General features: G+C 38.0%; 1 protein-coding gene across 2 annotated transcripts in view; it reads left to right on the top strand.

Moving 5' to 3' along the window:
• Nucleotides 1-11,575, top strand: part of LOC105936917 (contactin-associated protein-like 4) — a 140,767-nt gene extending 129,192 nt beyond the window's left edge. For both annotated transcript variants that reach the window (XM_036140853.1, XM_036140852.1), the window contains 4 exons: nucleotides 3,883-3,970; nucleotides 8,395-8,610; nucleotides 8,945-9,016; nucleotides 10,891-11,575. In XM_036140853.1, the coding sequence (XP_035996746.1) occupies nucleotides 3,883-3,970; nucleotides 8,395-8,610; nucleotides 8,945-9,016; nucleotides 10,891-11,087 (573 nt within the window). In that variant the 3' untranslated portion in view covers nucleotides 11,088-11,575. The remainder of the gene's footprint in view (nucleotides 1-3,882; nucleotides 3,971-8,394; nucleotides 8,611-8,944; nucleotides 9,017-10,890) is intronic.
• Nucleotides 11,576-14,233: the final 2,658 nt, after the last annotated feature.

The following is a 14,233-nucleotide window of genomic DNA, read 5'->3' as shown; positions in this document are numbered from 1 at the left end:
AGGTGTAGAAGCAGACTCAGAGGATGTTATATTGCTCTCTACCTTTCCACTCCTCTTTCTCTTTCAGCTTTTCTCCCTTTCAGCATTTTGTTTAATCTGTTTCTCTCTTTTTTTCCTCTTTTACCTTCCTGTTTGAGTGTCCATTGAACATGAAATACTCCTAGCAGAAAATCTAATAAAGCTTCTTGCATATATAAATCAAGCGGAGAATTATGGTGAACGCAATACGTCACCACTTGCGAAAGTGAAATCTGTTGGGCTCTTTTTGGTATTAAGACAACAATTCTTAAAAAATTGCCAGACAGGACACAAAAAAAGACAGGGAAACAATCCTAATTTCTCCTGGATGTCTTGTAAACAAAACGCTCTGTGACATTCTGTGACCTGGAACAGAGCGCTACTGAACTGCCTGATAAGACTCAGACTCAGACATACTTTAATGATCCCAGGCGGAAATTACTTGTCCCATCACTATCCGACTTTGGCTGCGAGAGTTACTGCCACAGTTCACAGATTAACACACACATGATTACATTAAAACATACACAAAGACATGCATGATTACACTAAAATACACACAGGCACACACACACCCTCTATTGTGCTTTCTTCCCTTACTCTGCTGCTTTCTGTTTTAGCTGTAGTGTCAGAAAGGTCAGATCAGAGACCTTAAGCTCTTGCTTTATGAATATAAACGATTAAGCTTAGAACTTTTAGTGATGAAGCTGGTTCCAGTGAAAAAAATTAAAGTTATTCTAGTTGTAGCTTTAGAAAACTTCGACAAGATTATTAGATTATTTCTTATTATGAATAGAAACAATTAAGTACTGTGATTTTATGCTTTCTGTATGTTTGTTAATGTATGAAAGAAATCTAGTCAAGGATTTACTTACTTATTCCTTTGTTAATGTAATGTTTGCCTTTTTCTATGTAACATTTCCCTCTGTGATGCTTTTCTGTTTATGTACAGCACTTTGAATCATCTTGTTACTGAAAAGTGCTATATAAATAAATGTGCCTTGCAATAGCATAATGTAAATATGGTCTTTCAGAATCCAAAGGGATTTGCTCTGTCTGTATTTGCATAAGTGCCCATAAGGTAAGCCTTCCCCTAAAATGCTTGCATAATGGGCAAATGGTGGCAAATTTTGTTAGAGATGTAATTTCCTCATTAGCCCTGTTTTAGAACCAGACTTACCTTTGTATATTGTTTAAAAATAAAAAAGGACTTTCAAACTTTAGTTTGCAATCATTCAGTAAACACAAGTACTTTCCAGACTTTGCTTTACATGAGACTGAAGCCCTTACAAAAGATTGGTGAACTTCACTCCTTGTGTCAATCCCCAGTAAAGTTGCTATGAGTAGCGACAATATTTAAAGAAACACCAGCATCCTTAGTTTTCCTACTGAATATTTTACTATCAAAACATGTTCTGTAACTTTACAGTTATTACCAAAACACATTATTCATATAGTTAATAATTTAAATGATAGTATGAATTCTTAATTTTACCAGGTCAAACATTGGAGAACCAGTTCTCTTGACTTAGCTTTTTTTGAAGCCACATAACTGATACAAGGAAATACTGCCAAAAATAAAAAAGAACAGTCTTTTGCAGAGATTTAATTTAAGTAGAGTCACCCGAGACAACGCTGCTGGAGGTATAAACCCTATTGTTAATATTGTTGATACTTGACTGTCACTACAACCCATGTGAAGATACAGCAAACATGTGGAAAAAGGTGCTCTTCTGACCTAGTACCACCATTGTGGTGTGTTTTTTTTCCAGCAAGGACATAGAAGCATAAGGCCCATTGTTAATATTATTAATACTTGTTAGCTGCATTGTGGATCCAACAGAACATTGTGAAACAAGTTATTCCTTTAAAAAGTATTTAAAGACAACTTAATGAGAGCAATGGATGCTGACCAGGTGTGAGTGCCTTCATCACTTTGCAGAAAGTGATGAAGGCACTCTCACAGAGGTGAGACTTTTAGACTGATAAAATTAATAAACATCACATCCATGCTGTTGACGTTCAGTAAATTTACATTTCTTCCTTTGTTTTTTTTTTCCACCTGATTACTCTTTTTATGCCACGAGAGGCTCATTTCTTACAAAGAAGGCTGACAGGAAAGGTTTTTTTTTTAGACAGGGGGAAAGACGTGGTAAAGTACTTCAGGCCGGAACCTGGGTCAGCCACGGCGAGGACCCTGGCCTCAGTAAATGGGTTGTGCTCACTACCACTGCACTGCAAAAACAGAACTAAAAATAAGTAAACTTTTGTTAAAATTAGTGTATATGTCCTTGATTTGAGCAGGTAAATAAGATGATCTACCAATAGAATAAGATTTTTGCACCTAAATTAGGAAAAATTCATCATCATCATCTTATTTCAAGTGCAGGATGTCTAATTATCTTCATTTAAGAGTCAAAATACTCATTCCATTGGCAAATGATCATATTTACCTGCTCTAGATCAAGGACAAAAACACTATGTTTAAGAACATTTTGCTTATTTTTAGATCCGTTTTTGCAGTGCCATCAGAGCAAACCCCTCACTGTCTGATTACTGTGGACACTAAAGATTGAAGTCCATTTTTTTCCCTAACGTTGATATATTACTTTATTTTACCATAGCTAAACAAAATGATGAAAAACTTACAGCTAAGTATATCTTTTGGGACAAAACATTAGGTCACTCTGTACATCAGAACAGTGATTTACAGTGTCATGCAAAAGTATTCATAACCCAGACAAACTCTGTTGTATAGAAGAAAGTTATTGTCGAAAGAAAGGTAAAAGATCTCCTGTTTAAGGTTTACCATCTATGTGGAGACAAAGCTAACACGTGGAAGAAGGTGCCCTACTCAACTGGGAGTTGAGTAGGGCAGTGGTTTATGTGTGTGGTGGAAAATGAAAACTGTATATCGCTCTGACAATAAATCTCCAAAGGTAAAAAAAAAACACACACAAAAAACAGCTGGTGGTGCCACCATTATGGTGTGGGCATTGGTTTTCTGCAAGTTACAGGAAACTGATTAGAGTTAATGAGAAGATTAACAGAGCTAAGTACAGGGCAATTCTTGAACAAAGAGTTAACAACCTTTATCTAAAGTGACATTTTTTTCTCGCTTCTACAAAATAAAATGCAACTACAGCTAGAAAATCTGAGACACAACCCATAACATTTCTACAGTATATTGTACTGTTAAAGTAATCACAAATTGATTTCTAGGTTTTATAACATAGAATAGCATCAAGGGTTTATATTAACAGAATTCATGCATCTTGTTGACTAGAAGAATTGCAAAGCACACTTTTCAGACACATTCTGTAGCACCTTTTGAATCAAAACTGTTTCCTTTTATGGATACAAGCGGCTAAAATGAACTTTCTCCAGAGGGTGGCCGGGCTCAGCCTTAGAGACAGGGTGATGAGCTCTGTTGTACAGGGGCAGCACAGAGTAGAGCTGCTCCTTCGCCGCATCAAAAGGATTCAGTGGAGGATGTTTGGACATCTGATCAGGATTTCCCCTGGTCGCCTCCCTTTGGCTTTTTTCCAGGCACGTGCCACTAGGAGGAGATCCCGTGGATCTCCAGATCGCTTTCTGGCCTGGGTTGGATATATACTTCTTCCTCCACTTCAACATTACATACATTGTGTTGATCTATTACCCAAAAACCCCATTAAAATAGATTGAAGTTGTGGCTGTAATGTGACAAAATATGTTTAAAAACGTTGAAGGCATATGACTACTTTGGCCAAGCATTTCAATCTCTTACAAACTGTCTATGTTTAATGGCTTCTCTAAGGCCCCTATGTAAGCATAAAGGGCCATTCCTAAACAGAATGTCATTCCTCTTCCACTTTGTTTCAGATTGACCAGAATGGCAAAGAGGACTTCAACTTGACGTCAGATGTAGAGTTTAACAACATTAAATCGATCATTCTGGGAAGAGTGCCAGGTAGGTGAGGCTCTGCTTGAGCCAATGTCAGTACAACGCAACAAAATGTTGTTCTCAGGGCGTTCTGTTCATTATGATGGGTGGTGAAGGTGGGCTGGGCAACAGAAGAAATACTTTTATAAAGAATTTTGCTTCAATATTTAGACATTTGCTACAACTTACATGTCCCCTCAAGAAATGCAAAACTGGAAAAATAACAGAAAAGGTGAAACCTACTCATTCTGCTGTTCTTTTGAATATGATGCATGTAAGATACATACAAGTAAATTAGATATTGTTGCTGTTTTTATTAAACGGACAAATCTAAAACTGCACACCCTGCATCCTTCTCACATTTCTTTTCTACCACAGTAATAACTATTTCGGTCATAACATCTCTTAGTGGAGTTAAGCTGAATTACTTTAAGTTCAGGAAAACGTTCTTCACTTTTGGTGCTGAGAAAAAAAACTGAAAGCAGAAAATGTTTGGAACATTTTGGTCAACACCATGAAAATACACAAAATAAATCATTTAACCTCAGCTGCAGAGTTTGGGGTCAAAGCGAACCAGACAGTGCAGTTCAGCCTCCTCCTGCGTGACAGACCATCATACTCTCAGCATCATTTCTGCCATCGTGGGACTGACCTGTTTGTCCCGATGGTTCTCACTCCCAGCAACTAATCGTTAAAAAGAATCATCTGAGATAAAACTAAAAGAATATCCCGAAGTTCTGAGGGCAAAAGGTAAAAAAAAAGAAATATGTATTCTTACTTTTGTGTTTTTCAGAATGATGTAGAAGTAGCAACAAATTAATGTGCCACTAATATGATATAATTTAGCAAGCAGCAGATAAGAAAAGATCCAAATTCATGGGGGGGAAATACAGGTATTGTTGTTGTTGTTTTTTTAAACACACTCCCATGACTTAGAAATTAGTCATTCCTAAGATCAGTTTTGAGTTGTTAGTGTTTCTGTCTTAAATTCACTGCAGTCATGTTAGTATTTGACCCTGTTATCACCCTCCTGAATATTGGGTCATGTCTGCAGCAGACAGGCTTTCGTAGAGTTGATCTCTGCATGCTACATCATCCATCAGCCCAGCTAATGGACAGGGAAGAAGATGGATGGACTGAGGCCCTCAGAGAGACAGACCCGAACAGAATGATGCGTAGTTTTAGGGCCAGCATCGGTGTTAGCATCTTGATAGCATAGATTATTCTATTTAGATATATTTAGCTAATTTCTGAATCTTCTTGGTTTAAATTTTTTTATTGTTTAACTTTTGCTTTGCTGATATTTTTTGTACACTTGAGTCAGACAAAATATCGTCTGATTATTATAAGTTAGGCTTTTCACAAGTGTGTATGCATACTAAGTGAAGCAGCTCTTTCACCTTAAAATCCAAGAATAATCAAAGCGGCGTTATTATGGAACACAGAATTGCAATGTTGGAACAACAAGAAATATAGAAAATAATATTGAAAGGAATACGATTTTATAATGCACAACCTGATAAATCAGCATTGCAAGAGTTGCTATAAGTAATGAGACTTATGGATCAAGGGGAAATTTATCTTCTGCCACTCAAAGGACTATCTGCAATTCAAAACTCTAAACCTGATTAAGCATGCAGCTGATAAAGTGCCTGCTCCAGCCAGGTTATGCGGCACTGTCATATTTATGTATGGAATATATATTTTCCCCCTGGTAATAAGTTAAGTTATTGGAAGTGTTGTGCTGTGTAATGAAATTGCTCGGCAAGAAGTTTAGTTCGTTCTGACGTTTTTACATCTGCAGAGGCGGCTTAAGAGACTGTTTAAGACCTGTTGCCACATTTCCTGGAGATATTAGTTCTAATTCTCTTGGTTGGTTGTTTTGGAACTATTCCAATTTGAAACCAGTCAATTTTAATGTCGAATTAAAATATTGCTTAGAACTTTCCATTATCGGATACATAATAGAGATTTTAACTTCCTCTGTCTGTTCACTACATTCCTTTAACAAATAGGACTTTATTCATAAGCTTCCATTTAACATGTTTCTCTGGAGTACTTAAACCCACAAACTGACACTTTTTTCCTACATTCCCTTGTGAATGCAGGAATGAGGATTTACTTTCTTTTGCTGATTAATGCACCAAGCTTAGTTCATCATTGTGCCTTCATTACTCCATTTGTGTTCCCTAAAGTATTAATATTATGGATAAGACAAGTTGTCACCTCTGGTATTTATGGGTGAGCCGCTCTGCGATGAGAGATAACCTGACTCGCACTATTTAGCTCAGTGAATAATGGCTCCACTGTTTTATACAGTCGAAGCAGTTTTGCAACTTTTTGCAGATCAGTCAAATGATAAATGGATCGGTCTGTGTGACTAGATATTAATCGTCCTATTTACCTTTGGTATTGTTTTCTTTTACCAACTCTATAATCAAAATTTTGAAAAACACATTTTGCCTGAATTTCACCCAGATTATTTTTCTATGATATATTTAATCAGCTTCAGGAAAAAAAGTTAGATTTTTTTTTTCAGTATTTGAATTGATTGAATATGTTTGCATTTTCTTAAAACATACTGGACGACTTTAACGTTTGTCATTGTCCCTGAGTGTAAATAAATGAAATAATTATGACCAACTAAATTACAATTGAATTTAGGGTTGTCATTTTAAATGTAACCAAAACACTGTGTGGGGATTGCATGTGGTGTGCGAAAACAGCGTTGCCTTCTTTCTTTTTTTTTGTCCAGAAAATTCAGTGTGACAAATACTATCAATAAACTCCTGAAAGAAAGTACAAGACTTAATGTAACTCAAGTTTATGTTTAATTTTATTTAGCTAGTCAAATTTATATAGACATTACTTCGCACAATCCAAAACTAAAAACTGACATTTAATCTGGTAAACCAGATTATGTGTTATTAAATTACACAGCTGCATCCACAACCGGCCATGGAACATACCTGCGAGGATGAATTGGGTAAATTAGTAACTCCAACCAGCAAGGTTTTATCCAGCACATTTCATCGTCACAGCCCGTTACGCTGAAAGTTGTAAAAATTATGGCTAAATTAGAGTCTACGCTCATGGTCTAATTATTAGACCATGAGCGTAACGGTGCTACGTGCTAAGCTAACAGTACGACATGGATGTTTCAGAGCAACATGAAGCTCATGTGTATCAGCAAAGTTGTAACCCGCCCCGCCTGGACAACAGAGCTAGCGTCAATCCTTGTTGTCTATAAGTTAATGTTTCAATACATTTTTAAGTGGTACAGGTGCAGGATAGTTTTAACAAGCCTAGTGAGCCTTCCTGTAGCTATAGACGGTTATGTTTACTTCTTCGTTCATGTTACCATTTAAATTTGATATAAAAGTCGCAGGATCGGCCAAACTATGAAAAACAGTGGGACTTCTAGTATGAAAAATACGGTAGTTAAAAAGTGAGGCAATGTTGAAACATTCTAGTTGAACGCTAAAAGTTACATTTTGTTGGGAAAGGGGGCCTGGAAATTTTTCCTTCTTCAAAGGCAGAACATAGTTGTTATGTTGGTTATTTGGGAAGAAAGTCTAATAAACTGAATAAATGAAAATCCATCATATTACCATAGATGCCAGATTTTGCACTTCAAATGATAAGAAATGGGATTTATGACACAAAAATTTGCATAATTTTGAAATACACAAAGAACTAATCACTGACTGCCATATAGTTATCTAATGATAAAACACTAAACATGTTTTATTAAGAGACCAAATATTAAGTAGTAAAGAAGTAGCAGTTATTCCACGATTAGTTTCCCATTAGAGCAATGAATGTAAGCTAATTTTGACGCCCCTTGTTGTAACATTTCTCTCTTTGTTTTCCTTTGGAGTCCTTCTGGCTTAATGTTAATAGTTTAAACCCATTGCCTAAACATTTCTCCCTTTGTATTCTTTTGGAGTCCTTCTGGCTTAATGTTAATAGTTTAAACCCATTGCCTAAACATTTCTTCCTTTGTTTTCTTTTGGAGTCCTTCTGGCTTAATGTTAAGAGTTTAAACCCGTTGCCTAAACCTGATCAAACCTGCCAAATGCTGACAATGGCTAACAAAATGATTCACATTTTCCTGTTAAAGGTTTGCTGTTGATGTACAGAAACCCCTCATCCACAACAGTCAGTGTTCACAGCAGTGGCATGATTTTAATTATAGGCGAACATCCAACTCCAAAAAAAAAAAAAAAAAGAAAAGAAAATGTTTGTCTTAATTCAACATGTGGTTGTTTATTTTGGCTCAGTCTCTTTTTTTTGTCCATTGTGTGTAATTGATGTTATTGAAGCCACTTATCCCCTTGGTGATAGCCTCATCAAAGCAATGAGCTGGATTGTTTTTGTGCTGTATTTAAAGCTGTAACTGGATCCTACTGGTAACAATCGTGTCTGCTTTTTTGTCTGCATTTGTTCAGAATCTGAAGGACTGGACCCAGATCTGGCCCGGTTGGCCTCCACTGGGTTCACTGGCTGTCTGTCAGGTGTTCGATTTGACTCCATTTGTCCTCTGAAAGCTGCTCTGCTCCACCCTGACAGCCGTGTTACTGTCACCAGCCCGCTGGTGCCATCAAGCTGTGCTTCGTCGTCTCAAGCTGATTCGTACGCGGCAGAAACTACACATTCATTATCAGGTAACAGGAGCATGCTTACGTCTAAAACCCTGTCATCTGCTTCACATCACTGGGTAAGCAGCCAAGCTTTTCCTGGTCTGGGTCTCTGTCTGGTGTATCTTTAAAATTGGACTTTTGGAGATTCGTTAGGCTTTTTTTTTTTTACTGGCTCATTAAGCATTTTTCTCAGTAAGCAGGCGAAGAGATGATACAAGACAGATGAGAGTCATCAAACTCCTTCTGCTTTAAAGCCGTTTTACATGAAATCACTATTTCCAATTATTATGATCTGTGAAACGCTCCTTTTTCTTCTTTTGCTGGCTCCTTCATATCCCCTGTTTTTATCTGTCTGCAGACCAGCCTCAGTCTGTGGATCCAGGTCAGCCTTTAGTCAACACCATTAGGAATGATTCAGCGCTAATTGGAGGTAAGACCATTCATCTCAGTTTTGGTGACAACAATTAAACTTAACGTTTTTTTTTTAGCAGATGTGAAACATTTTCTCTATTGCTGCTCCAGTCTGAAAGGTCTTTGTCATGCATGAGTCTACCTAAAAAAAAAAAAGAAAGTCAATTGCAAACCTAATGACATGTCGAAAAAGTCAACATTATCCAACTGAAATCTACCTGGGGAAATTAAATTTCTCCAATCTCGCACTGCGATTATGCCCGCCATGAATGTGATGCGAAGCCATTTGCCTGCTGGAGAGAGTAACCTTCAACTCAGTGCACAAACCCAATCGGTTCTAAAGGTCCACCTTAATAAATTAGAATATAATTGAGAATTTAATCAATTTCAACAAAAATAAGTTAAAAGAATGAAACAGTGTTATATGTTCACTTGGTAATTTTGACGATAACAATTTTTTTTTACCGTTTGTAGTGATTGTTGTAGGACCAGAGGCAGGGAGTAGTTATGGGTGAATTTAATGAAAATTCAAACTCACAAAAACACTGGAGGGTGCAGGAGCCCGAGCAAAAACAAAACTTAGATCTGGGACGCAAACGAGGAAGTGATCGGGCAAAGTGACGGGAAGCAAACAGTAGAAACCAGCGACGAGTGAGAAAATGAGAGGAACTTAAATACTGGGAGGATGAGAGCTGTAGCAATGGCATGGGTTGATTAACTAATTGATGACAGGTGTGGAGAAGGCGCTGGAGGAAAAACTGAGGAGAGAGAGCGAGTGGCAACAGGGGGCGAGAGAGAGAGACGGAAACAAGGAAGAGAATCTAAATGTAACTGAGGATAGCTAGACACAGGGAATAAACTAAATATTTTAGAGAAGGGACCTGGAACAAGGCTGATCTGATAAATATAAGAAACACAGGACAACCGGAGGAAACCTAACCCTAACGATGTAAGGAAAATAACTAGGACAGGGGTGCCGGTGTCCTGAAACTTTTAGAGGTTTTCCTGGCCCCACACACCTGAATCAAATAGCACAATTAGCTCCTCAGTATGCAGTCAGGTTCTTCAGAGTCCTGCTAATTAACTGATTATTTGACTCAGGCGTGTCAGACCAGGGACACATCTAAAGGTTGCAGGACGCCGGCTCTCGAGGACCGGAGTTGGCCACCCCTGAACTAGGATAACTAAGAAAAGACTGACATATCAAACAAGGAATAAAACATAATCTAAAGATACTGAAATGCTAAAACAGCACAATAACCAAAAGCTGGGTAGACCGTGGCAGATTTACAACTAATGAAGACCAGAAATTCCAGATTTGAAGAATGCATAGCGCTAATTTAAACAGGTTTGCATTAAAGAAAACCTATTATATATTTAGTTGGTCTACAATCAAGTGCTGTAGACCCCCCAAATATATTAATGGAAAGTTTGGTGGAAAAAAGTGCTCACGCAAGGGGGTGTAACCACAGCAGCAAAGCCCAATACAGTTTGCAGGAGATTCAGAGGCTTTCATTTGGAAATTAATTCCCCAGTGTCTGAAGGAAGAGTAGAGGAGCACATAATTAAAGTCCGTGGTCTGCCTTAAATTTTCCAGTCAGTGATGATTTAGGGAGCCCTATCATCTGATGTTGGTCTACTGCGTCCAAAGTCAATGTACCCATCTACCAGGAACTTTTAGAGCACTTTGTGCTTCCCTCTGTTTACCAGCTGTGTGGAGAAGCTTATTTCATTTTCCAGCAGGACCTTTTTTTTTTCTGTTTTGATTAAAAACTAAAATGTGCATTTTTTTTATACGTTTTACAGCAAAAAACATTTGTCAATTTATCAGACTAGATCATGTTTAATAACATTTAATGGTCTTCATGCAATTTTGTATTTTGTGGCTCTCAGGCGTGATTGCTGTGGTCATTTTCATCATCGTGAGTGCTGCAGCGATCATGGCGCGGTTCATCTGCATCAGGAAAGAGACGTACCGGAACCAGGAAGTAAAAGCGGCGCAGCCGGAGGACAGCCGCGCGTTCCCGCTCAGCAGCCAGACACGATCTCTGAGCGTTCACAGCGAAAACCAGAAGGAGTTTTTCATTTAGCACCGGCCCACAGTAACCTCACAGGACTGAGCGGGATAAATAACCAAACAGTGCTTTTTTTGTTCTTTTTTTTGTAACTATAACAGACTATTTGAAGAACTGACAAAGGTGTTGGACTGAACATGTACAGTTTGTAGTGTTTTGTGTGCTTATGACTAATTCAGTTCCGGTTTGAAAGGTTTCTGCCTAATATAAGAATAATGATAAAAATATGTTACAGTGAAAACCTTCGATCTGGGGGAGATTTATAAGAACTTTTCTAAGAAGAACCTTTAAAAGCCTGGTAAATCTGAGAAGCCAGAGACAAAAAAAGCAAAAACAGAAAAAAAAAAAGCAGGGAGATGAAAGCTTGGATATGCGAGGTTTACATGGAACAGCCTAGCCAAAGCACATTCTCAGAATCAAATAAAGTCCATCTGTTATAAATAAGAATTATTCCAAAATGTGATGTATATATGAACACCAAATTAAAGTCACTTTAAAATGTTGTCATCGAGTTCCTTAGAAAGTTTTTTGTGCTACTCTTTTTGCTTTTGCTCTACTGTGTGAGGAAAAACTTTAAAGTTGTGTTAAGATTTCTTTTTTAAGCCTCTGGTTTAAATGTACCTCCTACAGCGAGGAGCCAACATCAGAACGCTCTCAGAAGCAGCTTGAAGCAGCACGGACCATAAAACACCAGCTCTCTGTCACTTTTTTCGCCTTGCAGACACTTTATAGTTTTTGCTGACATACTTATCCATCTTTGCCTAATGGAGATTTTCTGCAAAAACTCTCAAAAGATGTCCATGACATAAGCTTGTAAAGGATTATTATTTTCCCCTTCATCCCCTGTACTCTTTTACGAAAAATAAGCCCACTTTATGAAAGAAGAATGGCTTAACTATTACCACTTTAAAAATCTGCTCTCTTGTTTAGCAGTTTTTCTTCTATTAGAATAACATAAAAACAAAGAAAAAGGCAAGGCAAGGTAAATGTATTTATATAGCACAATTCAGTACAGAGACAATGCAAAGTGCTTTACATGAATAAAATGTAGGAATAAAAGCAAGTAGGGATAGAATGTAGAAACAAAAAAGAACATTAAAAACAGTAAAACAGTTTAACTAGAACAGTCAAAGGCAATTTTAAACAAATGTGTTTTTAATCGTGATTTAAAAGAACTCAGGCTTTCAGCACTTTTACAGTTTTCTGAAAGTTTGTTCCAGATAAGTGGAGCATAGGAACTAAATGCTGCTTCTCCGTGTTTGGTTCGTGTTCTACATATGCAGAGAAGGCTGGAGCCAGAAGACCTGAGTGGTCTGGAGGGTTGATACACTGATAACAAGTCTGTGATGTATTTAGGTGCTAAGCCATTCAGGGATTTATAGACTAACAGAAGGATTTTAAAGTCTATTCTCTGAGATACAGGGAGCCAGTATAGTGACTTTAGAACTGGGGTGATGTGCTCTACTTTCTTAGTATTAGTGAGGACGCGGGCAGCAGCGTTCTGGATCAGCTGCAGCGTTCTGATCCACTTTTTAGGCAGACCTGTGAAAACACCGTTGCAGTAATCAGTTCTACTAAAGATAAATGCATGGATTAGTTTTTCCAGATCCTGCTGAGACATTGGTCCTTTAATCCTGGAAATGTTCCTCAAAAGTTGACGCCTGTTAAACTCAGCTAGGTAAATTCTTCATGCAGTCCACTCAGCAGCAACACAAACAGGGTGTTTCACAAACTTTGTGATGCTCCTTCCATTACTTCAAGATTTTGGTGCCGATTGATCACATCCATCTTAATCAGTTGCAAAGATCTGTATCAGTTTAGATGGTTTTACTGTCTAAAAAGGCCATTCAATGTATTAGTACTGTTTTGGTATAGTCAAATCATAAGCACTGGCAGGCAGCGGTGAGATGACCACAGGGCTTGGCCGGAAATAGAGGTTCCATCCACCAGATCTCTGCTCAGACATCGTTGCTTCATGTCTTGAGCTACGGTTCCCTCTGCGGGTCAGTCCTGTCTCCTCAACACCATGAAGCACCCTCCTTCCTTTCTCCCCACCTTCCCATTTGGTCTCTGGTCCGTAGGCAACACAGAGTCCTCTCCAAGTCCTCATTTTGTGCCTTGAGTGTTACTGGATAATTATGTGTGCCTTCGCCTACCCACCCCAAGTTCCTGCCATGGTAGGGTCCAATCGGCACGCTACACTCTTTCACTTTCATTTCAGCGTCTTTATGTTCAGCCTCACCACTGACAAGCATATGTGAAGCTGAGAAGCAGCTGGAATTAATCACAGCAATCTACTCTGCTGACTGGTTTGTACAAAAAGTGGGACAGACGTGTTAGAAAACATTGTCATCTTGTATTAGTAAAGGTTATCTCTAAACCTCATCACTTTGCATCTAATGGACTTGTATATAAGGACATTGCTGCAAAGATAATTCAAACTGAAACAAATGATTTGCAGATCATCAACAGCATCAAGGTTTGCAACTCGCATTGAACAAAGGCTTCAGGATGCCAAAGGTTGTGCAGCAAACACTAGAATGGTCTCCTGCTGAGGTGCCATCAGTGCAGAGCTTGTTAAATATCTGCAACAGGCAGGTGCGAGTGAGACAAAGGCCTTTGGAAAACACCACTTGATAAGAAAGGAAGCAAGGAAACCTGAAATCGATGGAAATTCTGAGTGTTGTCTTTGGTTTACTGCATCGACACGGGACAGAAAAATCCCAAAATATTAAAGCGTCATTGTTATGTCACTGTCACATCTGTAGGCTAAGATTTAAGAAATGTTCCAATTTAAATATTACTGTTGACACTTTAATCCAATGAATGTCCAAAATGTATATAGAGAAAACTACAATTGTTTTTAACACTAAAGAAAGAGTCTTTTCTGCATGAATTTTCAGATGGGCCAATGGTGCAAACTATGATCATCTGAAGGGAGACCCTCTTCACAAAAAACAATGCATGGAGACTTTACTATTAGATCTGGAGCGCAACAAAATATACTGTCTGTGGCCATTTTTCTCTCCTAAAGCTTTTTATGAATATTTTAAATCATCAAATTAGATTTCCTTTGGAAAAATGTGTTCTGTTAATGAAGGGATTGTATTTAGTTTTATTTTTGTAAATGTCAGACGTTTTAATGGTGCCAAAAACCTTCT

The sequence above is a fragment of the Fundulus heteroclitus genome, chromosome 9 (assembly GCF_011125445.2).
Source record: "Fundulus heteroclitus isolate FHET01 chromosome 9, MU-UCD_Fhet_4.1, whole genome shotgun sequence".
In the NCBI taxonomy this organism is placed as follows: domain Eukaryota; kingdom Metazoa; phylum Chordata; class Actinopteri; order Cyprinodontiformes; family Fundulidae; genus Fundulus; species Fundulus heteroclitus.
Note: the sequence above shows the minus strand (reverse complement) of the source record. Positions and strands in the feature narration are given on the sequence as shown.